Source organism: Podarcis cretensis (assembly GCF_951804945.1).
Source record: "Podarcis cretensis genome assembly, chromosome: 2".
Classification (NCBI taxonomy): Eukaryota; Metazoa; Chordata; class Lepidosauria; order Squamata; family Lacertidae; genus Podarcis; species Podarcis cretensis.
The window spans coordinates 127,126,688-127,144,122 of record NC_137171.1 but is presented as its reverse complement, the minus strand read 5'-3'; the positions used below and the strand labels follow the sequence as shown (position 1 = coordinate 127,144,122).

Sequence of the window (17,435 nt, the reverse complement as noted above, 5' to 3'; positions counted from 1 at the left end):
GAATTCCCCCACCCCAAATATTCACATAATGCTAAACCTAGGTGAGCACATAATGCTCACCAAAAAGCTTCCAGACCCAATCTTTACATCTTCACGCTACAAAAGTAGAGGTCAGACTAAGCATCTCTCTGGTCAGCCCAGAAGCAACGCATGTGTAGAACATTCTTTGGAGTGAACTTGCACCTGTTCTGGAACCCATCTTCTGGAAACTTCACATAGTGTTGTTTCTGTGAATCAATGAATCTAATCCAGCACATTAAACAGGGCAGGTGGCAACCCTGCATGATGTGACTGTTGCTTAGCTGGGGTGGGGGGCAGATGGGGTCCTGCCACAATAGTGTGGGGGGGTCTCCTTTGGCATGAAGGAGCAGGGGGTGCCTGTCCCCCCCCAGAGTTCCCTTCCCCCACCTGACCTTCCTTGATGGCACCCTGCCCCTTGCAATAACATGTCCTGTACCAGATGAAGCAGGATTGCCACTTCTTGCAATGGCATGCAGAAGGTTCACTACCTGTACAGGTACTTCTTTGACTGGCAGGAGCTCTTCCATTTTGCTGATGACCGAGGGAAGATTGTAGCCATGTTCGCAGTGGAGGAGCCCCACATCCAAAACTGGGACAAGGACTACCTGCAGGGCTTCAAGTCCATGGTGGATGGCTTCTGCTGGGGCCACTACAGGATCCTTGGGCCCTTCTTGCACCCCAGTTTTCTCTCTCACACACAGACAGACACAAGTGCAACGCCTGAGGTGGAGAAGCCTCTTCATTTCTCCTCAGTAGCAGCGGAGGAGGAGTCGGGGGAAGGGATGGCACTATAAAGGACTATTTCGAAATCCATTTGAATAAATGGATTTCAATACTTAATGGCATGCAGGCAAAGCTTGGCGAAAGGAACTTTTTTAATAAAGGAAAATGCCTCTCTAAAGAAGCAGATAGAAACTCCAAAAGCAAGAGAGATGAACAGAAATCGCGCAGAATGAAAATAAATCCCCCGATAAAGGAGGGAGCCCAGGGAAACTGCTGCCTGGTGTGCCAGGAATCGGCCTCCTTGGCGCCCGAAACTGAGGGGAAGGTCAGGTTTCGAAAGGCGGGAAGGTGGGAAAAGTCGTTTCCCTCAGAGCAGCCACGGCCGCCTTCCCGGCGGAGGGGCGGGGCCAGGGCTGTTTCGTCACTGGTCCTTGCCCCGCCCTTCCTCCGCCTCCCCCTTTCCCCGCTTCGTGCTCTGAGGCGTCCGGGTCGCCGGCAGGGAGCATGCGCAGCTCCTCAGAGCCTCCTCTGCCCTCTGTGCGCTCGGCTCGCCAAGGGTTAACAGGAGCCGAGCTGGAATCCTAGAGAGGCCAGGAAGTGGGGGCGGGGGTCCCAGGTCCTCCAGAGCGGAAGCCCCTCCTCCTTCGTTCTCCGCCATGGCTGCCTCGATGGCCCCTCCTAGGATCCAGTGAGTCTCGTCTCTCTTCCCCCTTGGGGCGCCTGGGGGAGAAGGGGGAGGGCCCTGGGCTGCAGGGGGAGGATACTCAGGGGGGGAGAAGACCCCCAAGGCAGGGAGCATCCTTCCCCCCTTCCTCTCTGTTCAAGCTGCTGCTCCTCTCTCTGCCTGCCAAAGGGGTCCCACCTTATCATAGAATCATAGAATCATAGAGTTGGAAGAGACCACAAGGGCCATCGAGTCCAACGCCATCAGAGTACTCCTGACATATGGTTGTCAAGCCTCTGCTTAAAGACCTCCAAAGAAGGAGACTCCACCACACTCCTTGGCAGCAAATTCCACTGTCGAACAGCTCTTACTGTCAGGAAGTTCTTCCTAATGTTTAGGTGGAATCTTCTTTCTTGTAGTTTGGATCCATTGCTCCGTGTCCGCTTCTCTGGAGCAGCAGAAAACAACCTTTCTCCCTCCTCTATGTGACATCCTTTTATATATTTGAACATGGCTATCATATCACCCCTTAACCTCCTCTTCTCCAGGCTAAACATGCCCAGCTCCCTTAGCCGTTCCTCATAAGGCATCGTTTCCAGGCCTTTGACCATTTTGGTTGCCCTCCTCTGGACCCGTTCCAGTTTGTCCGTGTCCTTCTTGAACTGTGGTGCCCAGAACTGGACACAGTACTCCAGGTGAGGTCTGACCAGAGCAGAATACAGTGGCACTATTACTTCCCTTGATCTAGATGCTATACTCCTATTGATGCAGCCCAGAATTGCATTGGCTTTTTTAGCTGCCGCGTCACACTGTTGGCTCATGTCAAGTTTGTGGTCAACCAAGACTCCTAGATCCTTTTCACATGTACTGCTCTCAAGCCAGGTGTCACCCATCTTGTATTTGTGCCTCTCATTTTTTTTGCCCAAGTGCAATACTTTACATTTCTCCCTGTTAAAGTTCATCTTGTTTGTTTTGGCCCAGTTCTCCAATCTGTCAAGGTCGTTTTGAAGTGTGATCCTGTCCTCTGGGGTGTTAGCCACCCCTCCCAGTTTGGTGTCATCTGCAAATTTGATCAGGATGCCCTTGAGTCCATCATCCAAGTCGTTGATAAAGATGTTGAATAAGACCGGGCCCAAGACAGAACCCTGTGGCACCCCACTAGTCACTCTTCTCCAGGATGAAGAGGAACCATTGATGAGCACCCTTTGGGTTCGGTCAGTCAGCCAGTTACAAATCCACTGAGTGATAGCATAGTCAAGTCCGCATTTTACCAGCTTCTTTACAAGAATATCATGGGGCACCTTGTCAAATGCCTTGCTGAAATCAAGGTAGGCTACATCCACTGCGTTCCCTTCATCTACCAGGCTTGTAATTCTGTCAAAAAACCTTCCCCAGAAGAAAGCCTCTCTCTGTGGGCTCCTACTCTCCATAGTTAAAAGGAACTCAGCTGGATTCCTAGAGATGAGAGGAAAGAAAGACTTGGGGAGGAAGGTCCCCCAGAGCAAAGGCCATGAAAGGGGAGGGGGTTGCTTGGTCATGGGTATGTGCCCAAGTTGGGTGAAGATTTATTCATCGATGTTGCAAAATATCGTAATACAGTGGACTCTTGGGCTACGTTTCCCCAGACCCCCAGAACAAATTACATTCGTATCCAGAGGGTCCTCTGTAAATGTGCAGGGATATAGGTGACATGTTCTGTTATTAGTGGTCATTGTATTGAGTTAAGGGTTCGTGAATTGTCTTAAACAGAAGAAAGGGAAACAGGATAGAGAATAATTAACAGATTAGCAGTTACAGATAGGTAGCCGTGTTGGTCTGCCATAGTCAAAACAAAAAAAATTCCTTCCAGTAGCACCTTAAAGACCAACTAAGTTAGTTCTTGGTATGAGCTTTCGTGTGCATGCACACTTCTTCAGATACACAGTGTATCTGAAGAGTGTATCTGAAGAAGTGTGCATGCACACAAAAGCTCATACCAAGAACTAACTTAGTTGGTCTTTAAGGTGCTACTGGAAGGAATTTTTTTTGTTTTAACAGATTAGCAGTTCACATCGTATAGCCAAACACCTAGTCAAGAGGCCTTGTGGTTGTGCTTAAGTGTAAGTAAGAGTTATTTTTCCTCTTCTGCTACCAATGAAACAGCGGAAAATCTTGGAAAATCTTTGTCCGTTGATGAATTCGGGGGTGGGGGTGAGGTTCAAAGCGAGGAGAATAATTGCTGTATTGATGAAGAAAAGTTTTTACTCTTTGATGCCTTACTGAGTTTGATGTTCATCTTATTGGAAGCTGCTCAGAGTAGCTGGGGCAACCCAGTCAGATGGGCGGCATAACAGAAGTAGTAGTAGTAGTAGTAGTAGTAGTAGTAGTAATAGTAATAATTATGTAGTACTATTACAGTGGTACTTTGGGTTAAGAACTTAATTCGTTCTGGAGGTCTGTTCTTAACCTGAAACTGTTCTTAACCTGAAGCACCACTTTAGCTAATGGGGCCTCCTGCTGACGTTGCGCCACCAGAGCACGATTTCTGTTCTCATGGTGAAGCAAAGTTCTTAACCCAAATTACTATTTCTGGGTTAGCGGAGTCTGTAACTTGAAGCGTATGTGTCAGAGCTGCCCCTAGGTCCCAGCTCACAGAGGACCAATGCCAGGCTGTCGTTATGTACAAAAGTCTTTATTGAAGTTCAGTTTCCATTTCAAAGCCGCAGCGCGCAGCTCCACGTCTTAAACCCTAGACCGGCGAAGTCCCGTCTGAATCTCCTCCCCTCTGACACCAGTTTAAGATCCTAGCCCTGCTCCACCTTTTCTGCTGCTCTCTCCTCCTCTGGGTCCTCCTGCCCGCTGGGGCATTCCCCTTTCTGGACTCTTCTGACGCTGAGTCGCTTAACTCCTCCCCCTGCCTCCGGCGGGCTTTAGGACCCGGTTCCCAATCCTCATTCTCTGCTGTCCCGCGCTCCTGTACATTTGAACTTGCCTCTCGCGCCAACCCAGTGACCTTCCTCCTGACCGTTACACTACTTCTGTCACTGCTTCCCTCTTCCGGGACACTGGCCGGATCTGACCTCCCCTCCGTTGTCTGACTCTCCGATGGAGGCGTGGTCAGCCCTGCCTTATCTTCTCTCCCTGGTGGGGAATGCACTGGCCCCGATACCTGGGACTCTTCCCCCCCACTATGCTCTGGTGGGGAAGCTGGTCCTGATTTCCAACTGCTGCTCTGGGAGTCCCTGCTGCCCCCTTGCTCCTGGGGCGTTCCCCTTGGGAACCCCCTTCCCCTGGCCACTGGCGCCCCCTTCTGTGAATCTTCCGATTCGCTGGAGAGGCTCATGGAATCCCTCGGGCCACTGTCATCTTCTCCTACGCTCCCCTCGGATTCTTCCCCTTCGCTCTCCATCTCCTCTCTTCCCGGTGCCTCTGCTCCTGAGCCCCTGACAGTATGTAACCCGAGGTACCACTGTAATTCGTTCCGGAGGTCCATTCTTAGCCTGAAGCTGTTATTAACCTGAGACATGCTTTCGCTACCGGCACACGATTTCCGTTCTCAACTTGGGGCAGAGTTTTCAACTCAAGGTAATTCTTCCAGGTTAGCAGAGTTTGTAACCTGAATCGTTTGTAACCTGACGTGTTTGTAAGTCGAGGTCCCACAGTACTGCGCTGAAATTTAAATTTAGACCAGCCAGACTGAGCCAAATTCTGATGGTGTGTGTCCCCCCCCCACTACCCAAGGGATAGTAACTTCTGCTTATATTTAAATTTAGACCAGCCACATTAAGACAAATTCTGATAGTGTCTGCCCCCCCCCAAAAAACTTTATTTTTCTCTTGTGGAGTTTAAAAACAGCTTGAAACAACTTAGAACCACAATATGTTCAGAGTCTGAAGTGCAGCCTTGATTGCTAGCAAAAGCCATCCACGTTTGTCTGGGGACATTTTTCTGATCCTGACAGAGTGCCAATTTTATAACAGAACAATGCATTTGCTTTGTAGGGTTTGCCAGCACCTCTAATTCGGACGGGAAGAACTTTGCAGAAGAAAAAAGGGACTCCTTCTGATCTCTTGGAAGCTTCCTGAGAGCACAGATGGATGAGCAAGACTCGGCTGGACCTAAAGCAGGAATAGGCCCGGCCACTGAAGATGGGAGCACTGAGGGATTCTGGGAAAACTCTATGCGGAAGATCCTGGGTGAGAAGGACACCCTCCGCTCAGATGTCCAGAGCCAGCAGCCCAAGCAATTCTGCTGCCAGGAGGCTGAAGGACCTCGAGAGGTTTGCAGCCGACTCTACCACCTTGACTGTCAGTGGCTGAAGCCAGAAAGGAACACAAAAGCTGAGATGCTGGACCTGGTGATCTTGGAGCAGTTCCTGGCTGTCCTTCCACCCGAGATAGAGAGCTGGATGAGGGAATGTGGAGCGGAGACCAGTTCCCAGGCAGTGGCCCTGGCCGAAGGTTTCCTCTTGAGTCAGGCAGAGGAGAGGAAGCAGGCAGAGCAGCAGGTGAGAGAGACTTTCCTCTGGAAACTCCCAAGGGGCTCCAAACCAGAGCAAGAGTATCCCAAAATGTGGTACTAATGTCCCATCCCTTTATGGATCGGATCCTAGGAATGCGATCTGGTACCCCTAGAGTGTTTGCCTCTTCCGTTACTTTTCTAATCCTCCTCCCAATTATCTCTTTTGAATCTTTGTTGCTCTTTCAGGGAAAGGATCTGATGGCAGAAATGGGTCCCGATTCCTCAGAGGCAAGGAGGACTCCGATGGAAACCAGAGAGAGACCACTGGGTAAGGAGAGTGTTATTTCTCTCCTTGGTCACATCCTAGGGATTCGAATCTGTGGGTTCTTTTCCTCTTTTATGGGGATGTGGTTGGGCCCAAGAGCCCAAAGGAGCAGAGATGTATTTTTGCACAACTAAAATATGAAGTTGTACAAATGTCTCAGTAGGATAGACTTCTTCAAAAGTCCATCTGAAATTAGAGATGCAGTCCTGAACATTGGAGAAAAGCAGGCATTCATGGCTTCCCACTTCCCTTTGTCTCTGGCAGGTGACCGGATGATGCCAGCCAGACCTCATGCGTCTTTTCATGGTGGAGAAGGAGAAGCAGCGGCCATAGAAGCAGATCAGGTAGGGGGCATGAGACTTGTAGGGAGAGAGGCCGAGGGGTGGGGCAGCCAGAATGCTTGGAAGAAAAAAATGTGGAGTTCCACCCATTTACACAAAGATTAGGACCCATCATTAAAATAATAAAGGAATTCCAGCGAGATGTTAAAATAAGCATTCATACCATGTGAAGCAAAACAATCCCATTTAAACAACACAGCAATTAACAGGCAGAGAACAACGGAGCAATGTGTGGTAGATCATCTTTATGCTGTCTAAGAGGAGGACATTTCCCTTTTTCTTTTAGGGTCCGGTGTGCTTTGAGGATGTCGCTGTTCATTTCACAGACAAGGAGTGGGCGTTACTGGATCCTGATCAGAGAGCTCTGTATAAGGAGGTCATGGAGAAGAATCATGGACTCCTGGATTCTCTGGGTAAGGCTCTCTGAGGATCATCATATCTGTTTTGAAATTCCATAAATCTCTCCTTGCGATGAATCTCCAAGGTATGGACGGAACTCAGTAGGGCCACCTACACCACCTGGAAATCTAACGCCCCCAGAAATCATTTGGAATGGAGGGTGATTGGCGGTGTTGTCTGCGAATATCTGTCAGTCAATGGAGACAGAGCAGATTTCGTGATTGGGCCAAACAAAATTAATTGAATCTCAGGTTCCCGTAAGTATGTTAGCTAATACCAGCCAACAAAGGCAGTTAACTCTGTAGTAAGAATTCCCATCTAATCCCCTTCATTTCTTCTTATTTCACAACTGTTCATTAGCGATGTTCAATAACCAACAATTGTGAACGGTCGTTCTTCCTGAGGCTCTAATTAGTTTCTCTCTATATATACAGTCATACCTTGGAACTTGAATGCCTTGGTACGTGTATGCTTTGGCTCCCAAATGATTGAAAATTCAAAATGAGTGTTCTGGTTTTCGAACGATTTTCGGAAGTCGAATGGTCAGCGCAGCTTCCAATTGAGTACAGGAAGCTAAGTCAATTGGAAGCAGCGCCTTGGTTTTTTATCAGTTCTGGGAGTCGAACAGAACCGTTCGAGAACCAAGGGACAACTGGATATTAGTGTAACAATACCACTTAACATCTATATGATATAAAAGGGAAATTTATTTTTATTACACTGCATTTGTTCCACAATTTTTTTCCTCTTTTAAAAATCGTTCTTCCACACACTCTTTCCTTTTTGTATTCCTTTCTCTTGTATTACATCTTTATGAACAAAATATATTTCAATAAGATATTAATATTTTAAAATGAAGTGGTACCTCGGTTTTCAAACAGCTTAGTTCTCAAACTACTTGGAACCCGAACACTTCAAACCCAGAAATGAGTGTTCCAGTTTTTGAACCCTTTTCGGAAGCCGAACGTTCTCCAATTTGAGTGCACACTTCTGTTTTGAACGAGCAGCTTGTCCCAGCAGTGACTGCCACCACTCCCTTCCCTTCCCTTCCCTTCTTCCCTTCCCTTCCCTCTCCTCTGATGGGAAGCGCCTCTTTCCTTGCTACAAAGTGGAGTTGGGTGGCTCCTCAGAATGTAAGTGACTCTGGAGTAGGGAGACTTGGAAGTTGGTGACTCTCCCCCAGCGGTGGGGGAACTATGCTGGGCAGGTTGACCTTCCCATCCCTTTGCCTTCCCTCCCTCCCTCCCTCCCCAAGCCTGACCCCAAGCAAGATCCAGGCGAAGCAGCAGCGTGGGTGCCACATTCCCGAGCAGGAGATAGGGGCGCTCGCACGGTGCGTAGGCTCCAGCCCACCTGACTCAGCATCTGGCAGCTAGGAGAGCAACAGCTGCCGCCTCCTCTCTGCGCTCTGCTGCTGCTGCTGCTGCATTCCTGTTCCATCACACCAGGGATGTGTAGGCAGTACCGCCCTGGCTGGCCCAAGGCTGCCGCTTTGACATGCTGCCCAAAGTGGAGGCAGAAGCCCTGGGACTCGCCCAGGTGAATGGGGAGGATGGGCAGATGCTGGAAAACATGCAGAGGGGAGAGCAAGCAAGCGAGAGAGCTGCTTTGGGGAGAGAGAAATTTGCCTCCCTTTCCTTCCTCCCACTTAAACTCCCCCCCCCCCCCGCATCCAGTTAGCCACATCCTTCCCCACACACATCCTACGCGCACTCCTCTTCCCTCCAGTTTGAGTGTTTTTCGTTCCCCCCACTTAAACTCCCCTCCCGCATCCAGCTAGCTACCTCCTTCCCCACATGCACCCCTTGTCCCTCCAGTTTGTGTCCCCCCCTTAAATTCCGCTCTTCCACCCCTGTCCCTCCAATGACAATGGGTAGATCACTGCCAATTTTTGATACTAGGTAGTAGATGGCACCCTGGTTTATTGCTTTCATTTTATGGACCAATGGTCTCATTAGAGAGTAAAATTCATGTTAAACTGCTGTTTTATGGGTTGTTTTTAATTGTCTGGAACGGATTAATCCATTCCGCATTACAGTGGTGCCCCGCAAGACGAATGGCTCGCAAGACGAAAAACCCGCTAGACGAAAGGGTTTTCCGTTTTCCGATGCACTTCGCAAGATGAATTTCCCTATGGGCTTGCTTCGCAAGACGAAAACGTCTTGCGAGTCTTGCGATTTTTTCCGCTTCCCCCCCTTTTTCTAAGCTGCTAAGCCGCTAATAGCCTCTTAGCCGCTAAGCCTTTAATAGCCACTAAGCCGCTAATAGCGCTAAGCCGCTAATAGACGAAGAGACTCGTGGAACGGATTATTTTCGTCTTGCGAGGCACCACTGTACAGTGGTACCTCTAGTTACGAACTTAATTTGTTCCGGAGGTCCGTTCTTAACCTGAGGCATGCTTTCGCTAATGGGGCCTCCCACTGCCGCCGCGCCGCTGGCACACAATTCCCATTCTCATCCTGGTTCAAAGTTCTAAAGTCAAGGTAACTACGTCCAGGTTAGCGGAGTTTGTTACCTGAAGCATTTGTAACCTGACGCATTTGTAACTCGAGGTACCACTGTACTTTCTATGGGAAAGCTCGCTTTGGTTTTGGGATACAATTCAAGAACAGCTTAAGTTTGAGAACCAAGGTACCACTGTAATTGGTTTTATAATTGCAGGTGGTGATGAAATGGAAATTAATAACAAGTGGGAGCAATACAGAATCCACACAGTGGAGAAGCAATATAAATACTCAAAGTGTGAAGAGAGCTTTAGTCAGAGGTCCCAGTCCACTTCTCCTCAAAGAAATCCCATTGGGAATAAACCCTATCCATGTTACGAATGTGGAAAGAGCTTCAGTCAGAGCGCCTCTCTCACTTCCCATCAAAGAATTCATACAGGGGAGAAACCCTATCAGTGCTTCAAATGTGGAAAGAGCTTCGGTCACAGCAGCAATCTCACTTCCCATCAAAGAAGTCATACAGGGGAGAAACCCTATCAGTGCTTCAAATGTGGAAAGAGCTTCGGTCACAGGAGCAATCTCACTTCCCATCAAAGAATTCATACAGGGGAGAAACCCTATCAGTGCTTCGAATGTGGAAAGAGCTTCAGCCAGAGCGCCTCTCTCACTTCCCATCAAAGAATTCATACAGGGGAGAAACCCTATCAGTGCTTCGAATGTGGAAAGACCTTCAGTCAGAGCGCCTCTCTCACTTCCCATCAAAGAATTCATACAGGGGAGAAACCCTATCAGTGCTTGGAATGTGGGAAGAGCTTCAGCCAGAGCACCCATCTCACTTCCCATCAAAGAAGTCATACAGGGGAGAATCCCTATCAGTGCTTCGAATGTGGAAAGACCTTCAGTCAGAGCGCCTCTCTCACTTCCCATCAAAGAAGTCATACAGGGGAGAAACCCTATCAATGCTTGGAATGTGGAAAGAGATTCAGTCAGAAAAATAATCTCACTTCCCATCAAAGAATTCATAGTGGAGAGAAACCCTATCAGTGCTTAGAATGTGGAAAGACCTTTAGTCAGAGCGCCTCTCTCACTTCCCATGAAAGAAGTCATACAGGGGAGAAATCCTATCAGTGCTTGGAATGTGGAAAGACCTTCAGTCGGAGTAGCAATCTTGCTTCCCATCAAATAATTCATATAGGGGAGAAGCGCTATCAGTGCTTTGAATGTGGAAAGAGCTTCAGTCATAGCACCAATCTCACTTCCCATCAAAGAATTCATACAGGGGAGAAACCCTATCAGTGCTTCCAATGTGGAAAGAGCTTCAGCCAGAGCGCCTCTCTCACTTACCATCAAAGAATTCATACAGGGGAGAAACCCTACCAGTGCAAGGAATGTGGAAAGAGCTTCAGTCATAGCACCCATCTCACTTTCCATCAAAGAATTCATACAGGGGAGAAACCCTATCAGTGCTTCGAATGTGGAAAAAGCTTCAGTCGTAGCGACTCTCTCACTTCCCATCAAAGAATTCATAGTGGAGAGAAACCCTATCAGTGCTTGGGATGTGGAAAGAGCTTCCGTCACAACACATCTCTCACTTCCCATCAAAGAACTCACAGTGGAGACAAACAATAGCAATTGCTGTGTAGTAATTTTATTTCCAGAAACTTTAATTTCTATTCCAACAGTGTTCTTGTGCTTCTTCAGCTCAGCAGAGAAGTCAGCCCTGCCTCTCAAAGCTCTCGAGTGCTAACCCGGTGCCCAATATTCTTCTAATACGTATCCAGATCTGCAGTGTGGAAGTCAATGGCCAAGATGTTGAATTCAGGCTTTTCTTTGTGGGAAGGCTAGGTCTAGAAATCTCTTGCTACTCTTCTCCTTCGATCCTTCAAACCATTTCCTGAGTGCATGCCAGGAGCAAAGAATTGCGTCCCCAAGGGAGAAAGAAAAGAATTATCTGTGTATTATATATCAAAGGCTGTTGGGAACAGCAGTAAGCTTGTGGAGTGAGCACCAGATCTTGACCGGAGACATTTTTGTCAGTGTCTGGCATATATTCCTTGAGCAGGTGACTCTGTTCCCTTTCCTCCTCAGTGTTAATGGAGTATCAGTCCATCACAACAGATGAGGTATTTTTGATGATGATGATTTATCCTGCCCATCTGGCTGGGTTTCCCTAACCACTTTAGGTAACAGCAACAACCGGGAAAAGATAGACATAACATTTTACAAGGACAGGAAGGAACACTACGGACAGGATAATTGCCAGAACAAGGAGGTAGTTTGAATCCTTCATTTGTAGTCTTATAAATCATTTAATGTGTCAACACAAACAGAAGTTATTAATATTGCAGTTGTTGTATAAGGGATTATTATTATGACTGTAATGTAATTGAAATTTATAAGATTTTGGAATGCCAAAGTAAAGAAAATCATCAATTATACAACAAGCCAACAACACCAAAGCTGGCTTATGAATACAAATATAAAGGACAATTTTACTAGAATACGTATATAAACTCATAAACCTACTAAACAAAAAGCAAACTAAAGTGCAATGTGCATAACCAAGCCTGGAGATACTCATAAACGTAGAATGAACTAATGTCTCTCTTTACTATATCGGTTGTGTATGCGGTAAGCCGTGTTTGCTCACAGCTGGAGCAAACAAATCGTTCTGCAGATAGTCATTCACTGGAAGCACAAAACCATAAACGTAGGAGCAGTTGCAAGATAGCGTTCTTCCAATAGTCATTCCTCTTCATTAAGAGATAGAGACTATCTGCAGGAGTTAATTCAAACAGCCTTTGAAAGGGCTAAAAGAACTAGGCAGGATTTGTTGGTACCGAAACCTAAAAACAAACAGGACAGGCTTTTTTGTTCTATAGAGTACAATTATTTATCTTCTCCTATTTAAAGGGTGATTAAGCGACAGTGTACTGTAATTGATAACTAATAAAAATTATTATTAAACAAATCTGATGATAGCTTGGCCAGTCCAATACAAAAATTTCTTAATTTTTACATTTTTGTTTCTCTCTCAAATGTCTTAGCAGATCATTGTAGGTATCCCATGTAAGGAATGATAATTGGAGCTTTTCAGATTGCTTTTCCAGAATAAATGATGCTTTTATTGCTTTTTCATAAAGGTCATAAGGTTGCAACAGCCAGGGCGTAGGTTGCAACAGTTAGCATATTTTTAATATAGCTTGTGGCTAGGCTACCTACAGGGAAGTTGTATATTTAGAACAAATTGGGGTTAAGATATTAGCAAGAAGAACAGAACTAGGGAGCTAATGTCTTGAAAGTAGCCAGGATGTGGCTTTCTTGCTAAAACTAGTATGTCAAGGGTTGAAGAGGTCAGACCCAAAAAGGGAATTCACAAATACAGTGGAACCTCAGCTCCTGTATGCCTTGGGAGCCGAACGCTCCAGCTCCCAAATGAATGAAAACCGGAAGTAATTGTTCCGGTTTTTGAACAGTTTATGGAAGCCAAATGCTTGGTGCTGCTTCCATGGCTTCTGCTTGGCTGCAGGAGCTTCCATGGCTTCTGCTTGGCTGGAGGACGAGGTGATTAGACAGTGTTCTCTAAGCTACCAGCATGAGTTTGACCAAACTGCGGGAGGCTGTGGAAGATAGGAGTGCCTGGTGTGCTCTGGTCCAGGGGGTCACGAAGAGTTGGACACAACTCAATGACTAAACAACAACATCACACTCCTAAATATTTCACTTTTTTCTCTATTTTTCTTGTACCTGTTATAATAACCCATTATAATAACCCATCTTCTGGAAACTTCACACAATGTTGTTTGTAGGAATAAATGACTCTGATCCATTCAATGTATTATACAGGGCAGGAGACTACCCTGCATGATGGGACTGTTGATCCTTAGCTGGGGTGGGGGGCAGATGGGGTCCTGCCACGATGGCAGGAGGGAGCAAGGGTATCAGCCTGTTCCCGTGCCCCTCCCATACCTGACCTTCCTTTACGCCCCTCCCGCCCCCAACACATCCTATACCGGATGAAGCAGGGTTGCCACTTCTCCCAACAGCATGCAGCGGCTTCGCTACCTGTACAGGTACTTCTTTGACTGGCAGGAGCTCTTCCATTTCGCCATCGAACAAGGGAAGTTTGTGGCCATGTTCCCAGAGGAGGAGCCCCACATCCAAAAGTGGGACAAGGACTACCTGCAGGGCCAGCTCCATGGTGGATGGCTTCTGCTGGGGCCACTACAGGATCCTTGGGCCCTTCTTGCACCCCAGTTTTCTCTCACACACACAGACACAAGTGCAACGCCTGAGGCGGAGGAGCCTCTTCATTTCTCCTCAGTGGCAGCGGAGGAGGAGAGAGAGAAGGAAGAGGGTGGCACTATAAGGGACTATTTTGGAATCCATTTGAATAAATGGATTTAAATGCTTAATGGCATGCAGGCAAAGCTTGGTGAAAGGGACTTTTTAAATAAAGCAAAATGCCTTTCTAAAGAAGCAGAAGCTCCAAAAGCAAGAGATATGAACAGAAATCACGCAGAATGAAAAGAAATCCTCCGATAAACGAGGGAGCCCAGGGAAACTGCCGCCTGGTCTGCCAGGAATTGGCCTCCTTGGCGCCTAAAACTGAGGGGAGGGTCAGGTTTCGAAAGGCGGGAAGTTGGGAAAAGGCGGGAAAAGCCGTTTCCCTCAGAGCAGCCGCCGCCTTCCCGGCGGAGGGGCGGGGCCAGGTCTGTTTCGTCACGGGTCCTTGCCCCGCCCTCCCTCCGCCTCCCCCGTTCCCCGCTTCGTGCTCTGAGGCGTCCGCGAGAGAAGGCCCTGGGTCGCCCGCAAGGAGCATGCGCAGCTCCTCAGATTCTCCTCTGCCCTCTGTGCGCTCGGCTCGCCAAGGGTTAACAAGAGCCGAGCTGGAATCCTAGAGAGGCCAGGAAGTGGGGGTGGGGGTCCCAGGTCCTCCAGAGCGGAAGCCCCTCCTCCTTCGTCCTCTGACAAGGCTGCCTCGGTGGCAGTGAGTCTCGTCTCTCTTCCCCCTTGGGGCGCCTGGGGGAGAAGGGGGGTCCCTGGGCTGCAGGGGGAGGATACTCACGGGGGGGGGGAAGATCCCCAAGGCAGGGAGCATCCTCCCCCCTTCCTCTCTGTTCAAGATGCTGCTCCTCTGCCTGCCAAGGGGGTCCCACCCTCCCCAGAAGAAAGCCTCTCTCTGTGGGCTCCTGCTCTCCATAGAGGGGAAAGCTGGGTGCCTTCCGTTCGCCAAGGGTTAAAAGGAACTAAACTGGATTCCTAGAGAAGGGAGGACAGAAGGGGGGGGAGGGAGAGGTCCCCCAGAGCTAAAGCCCCCCCCCCGCCCTTGAAAGGGGAGGGTGTTACTTGGTCATGAGTATGTGCCCAAGTTGGGTGAAGATTTCTTCATCGCAGGGAATGGACAATATGGTCCTCAAGGTCCCTTCCCATTCAGTAGTTCTCAGATTGTAAATCCTCTCCCATTGTTTGTATATCACAAAATATCGTAATAAATGTGCAGGGATATTTGTGACATATGTTTCATTATTAGTGGCCACTGTAGTGAGTTCCAGCTTCGTGAATTGGCTGGAAAAGAAAAAGGCAAAACAGGAGAGAGAAGAATTAACAGATTAGGAATCCACATTCCATACTCAGACGCCTCCTCAGGAGCCCTTGCGGTCGTGCTTAGATTAAGTGTGAGTAAGAGTCATTTTTCCTCATCTGCTACCAATAAAACAGCATAAAGTGTTGGTCTACTGATGAATTCGGAGGAGGGGGGATTCAAAGGGAGGAGAATAATTGCTCTATTGGTGAATAAAATTTTTAATGTTTGATGCCTTACTGTGTTTGATGTTCATCTTATTGGAGGCCACTGAGGCAACCCAGTCAGATGGGCGGCATAGTAGTAGTAGTACTATTACTAGTAATAATATTTCTATTGCTATGCTTAAATTTATATTTGGACCAGCCAGATTGAGAAAAATTCTGACGGTGTGTTGTTGTTTTTCTGGAGTCTTTATTTTTCTCTTGTGGAGCTGTAATCAAGTTTAAAAACAGCTTTAAACAATTTACAATCCCAGTAAGCTCAGAGTCTGGGCTTTAGTGCAGTGCAGCCTTGATTGCTAGCTAAAGTCACCCATGTATGTTTGGGGACATTTTTCTGATCCTGACAAAGTGCCAATTTTATAACAGAACAATGCATTTGCTTTGTAGGGTTTGCCAGCATCTCTAATTCGGACAGGAAGAACTTTCCAGAAGAAAAAAAGGACTCCTTCTGATAGCTTGGGAGCTTCCTGAAAACATAGATGGATGAGCAAGACTCGGCTGGACCTAAAGCAGGAAGAGACCATGCGATTGAAGATGGGAGCAGTGGGGGATTCTGGGAAAACTCTGTGCAGGAGATCCTGGGTGAGAAGGACACCCATCATTCAGATATCCAGAGCCAGCAGCTCAAGCAATTCTGCTGCCAGGAGGCTGAAGGACGCCAAGAGGTTTGCAGCCGACTCTACCACCTTGACTGTCAGTGGCTGAAGCCAGAAAGGAACACGAAAGCTGAGATGCTGGACCTGGTGATCTTGGAGCAGTTCCTGGCTGTCCTTCCACCCGAGATGGAGAGCTGGATGAGGGAATGTGGAGCAGAGACCAGTTCCCAGGCAGTGGCCCTGGCCGAAGGTTTCCTCCTGAGTCAGGCAGAGGAGAGGAAGCAGGCAGAGCAGCAGGTGAGAGAGACTTTCCTCTGGAAACTCCCAAGGGGCTCCAAACCGGAGCTAGAGTATCCCAAAATATGGTACTAATGTCCCATCCCTTTATGGATCGGATCCAAGGAATGAGATCTGCTACCCCTAAAGTGTTTGCCTCTACCATTGCTTTTCTAATCCCCCTTGCCATTTTGTTTTGAATCTTTGTTGCTCTTTCAGGTTCAGGATCTGTTGACAGAAATGGGTCCTGATTCCTCTGAGGCAGAGAGGACTCTGATGGACACCAGAGAGAGACCACTAGGTAAGGAGCGAGTTGTTTCTCTCCTTGGTCACATCCTGGGGATTTGGAAATTAATCTGTCAGTTCTTTCCGTCTTTTGTGGGGAGGCAGTTGGGGCCAAGATCCCAAAGGAGGTGGGATAAATTTTTACATAACTAAAAGACGAAAGGTGTACGGATGTCAAAAGGCACTCAATAGGGTAGACTTCTTCAAAGGTACACCTGTAATTAGAGATACACTCCTGAACATTGGAGAAAAGCAGGCATTCATGGCTTCCCACTTCTCTTTGTCTCTGGAAGGTGACAGGATGATACCCACAAGACCTCCTCATCTGTCTTTTCATGAGCCTGAAGGGGAAGCAGCAGCTATGGAAGCAGATCAGGTAGGGGGCAGGAGACATGTAGGGAGAGAGGCTGAGGGGTGGGGCTGGCAGGGTGACTCCCTCTACCTCCTGGCTCCTGTCAATGGTGCCCTGAAGAAAATGAGGAAATGCCATTCAAGATGGTTTATGTGCTGAGAATATGGAACATCCACCTCATCCTTATCGCCTTCTCAATGTCGCCAATATTATTTATCAGCAGTTGCTGTTTTGTTTCTATATTTACATTGAAGACTAAATAGGTTTCTAAGCAGTTGACAAACCATAAAAATGGGCCAGGATTTATCTAACTAACCCCATCACCCTTATTTGTTTAGGATTTGGTATGCTTTGAGGATGTCGCTGTTCATTTCACGGACAAGGAGTTGGCGTTGCTGGATCCTGACCAGAAAGCTCTGCATGAGGAGGTCATGGAGGAGAATCATGGACTCCTGGATTCTCTGGGTAAGGCTCTCTGAGGATCATCATATCTGTTTTGAAATTCCATATCTCTCTCCTTGCGATGAATCTCCAAGGTTTGGCTGGAACTCAGTAGCGCTACCTACACCACCTGGAAATCTCACGCCCCCAGAAATCACTTGGAATGGAGGGCGATTGGCGGTGTTGTCTGTGAATATCCGTCAGAGTGGGTAGGGAGGTTGAAGTAGCTTCTGCCAGATTTGTGTTTTTGCTTCTGTTGATTTTGGTTGACTAAAGAGATAACTGACAATGGATACATAGCAGATTCCATGACTGGGCCA

The 17,435-nt window shown here is 47.8% G+C and overlaps 2 protein-coding genes across 3 annotated transcripts in view; both read left to right on the top strand.

The window, feature by feature from the left end:
- Position 1: 1 nt before the first annotated feature.
- The window catches only part of LOC307211004 (uncharacterized protein), a 21,794-nt gene continuing 4,360 nt past the window's right edge, over positions 2-17,435 (top strand). Inside the window, exons 1-10 of the mRNA XM_079967199.1 lie at positions 2-1,432; positions 5,389-5,894; positions 6,095-6,176; positions 6,438-6,517; positions 6,801-6,927; positions 9,575-10,985; positions 13,404-13,523; positions 14,230-14,347; positions 16,257-16,338; positions 16,616-16,698. Coding sequence (XP_079823325.1) covers positions 5,481-5,894; positions 6,095-6,176; positions 6,438-6,517; positions 6,801-6,927; positions 9,575-10,985; positions 13,404-13,523; positions 14,230-14,347; positions 16,257-16,338; positions 16,616-16,698 — 2,517 coding nt within the window. The 5' untranslated portion in view covers positions 2-1,432; positions 5,389-5,480. The remainder of the gene's footprint in view (positions 1,433-5,388; positions 5,895-6,094; positions 6,177-6,437; positions 6,518-6,800; positions 6,928-9,574; positions 10,986-13,403; positions 13,524-14,229; positions 14,348-16,256; positions 16,339-16,615; positions 16,699-17,435) is intronic.
- Positions 14,779-17,435, top strand: part of LOC307209511 (uncharacterized protein) — an 18,639-nt gene continuing 15,982 nt past the window's right edge. The window contains exon 1 of one of the 2 annotated variants that reach the window (XM_079964643.1): positions 14,779-14,854. The gene's annotated coding sequence lies outside the window, so the exon portion shown is untranslated. Of the gene's footprint in view, positions 14,855-17,016; positions 17,140-17,435 lie in introns of those variants that run through there. The other variant, XM_079964646.1, reaches the window with a different exon arrangement.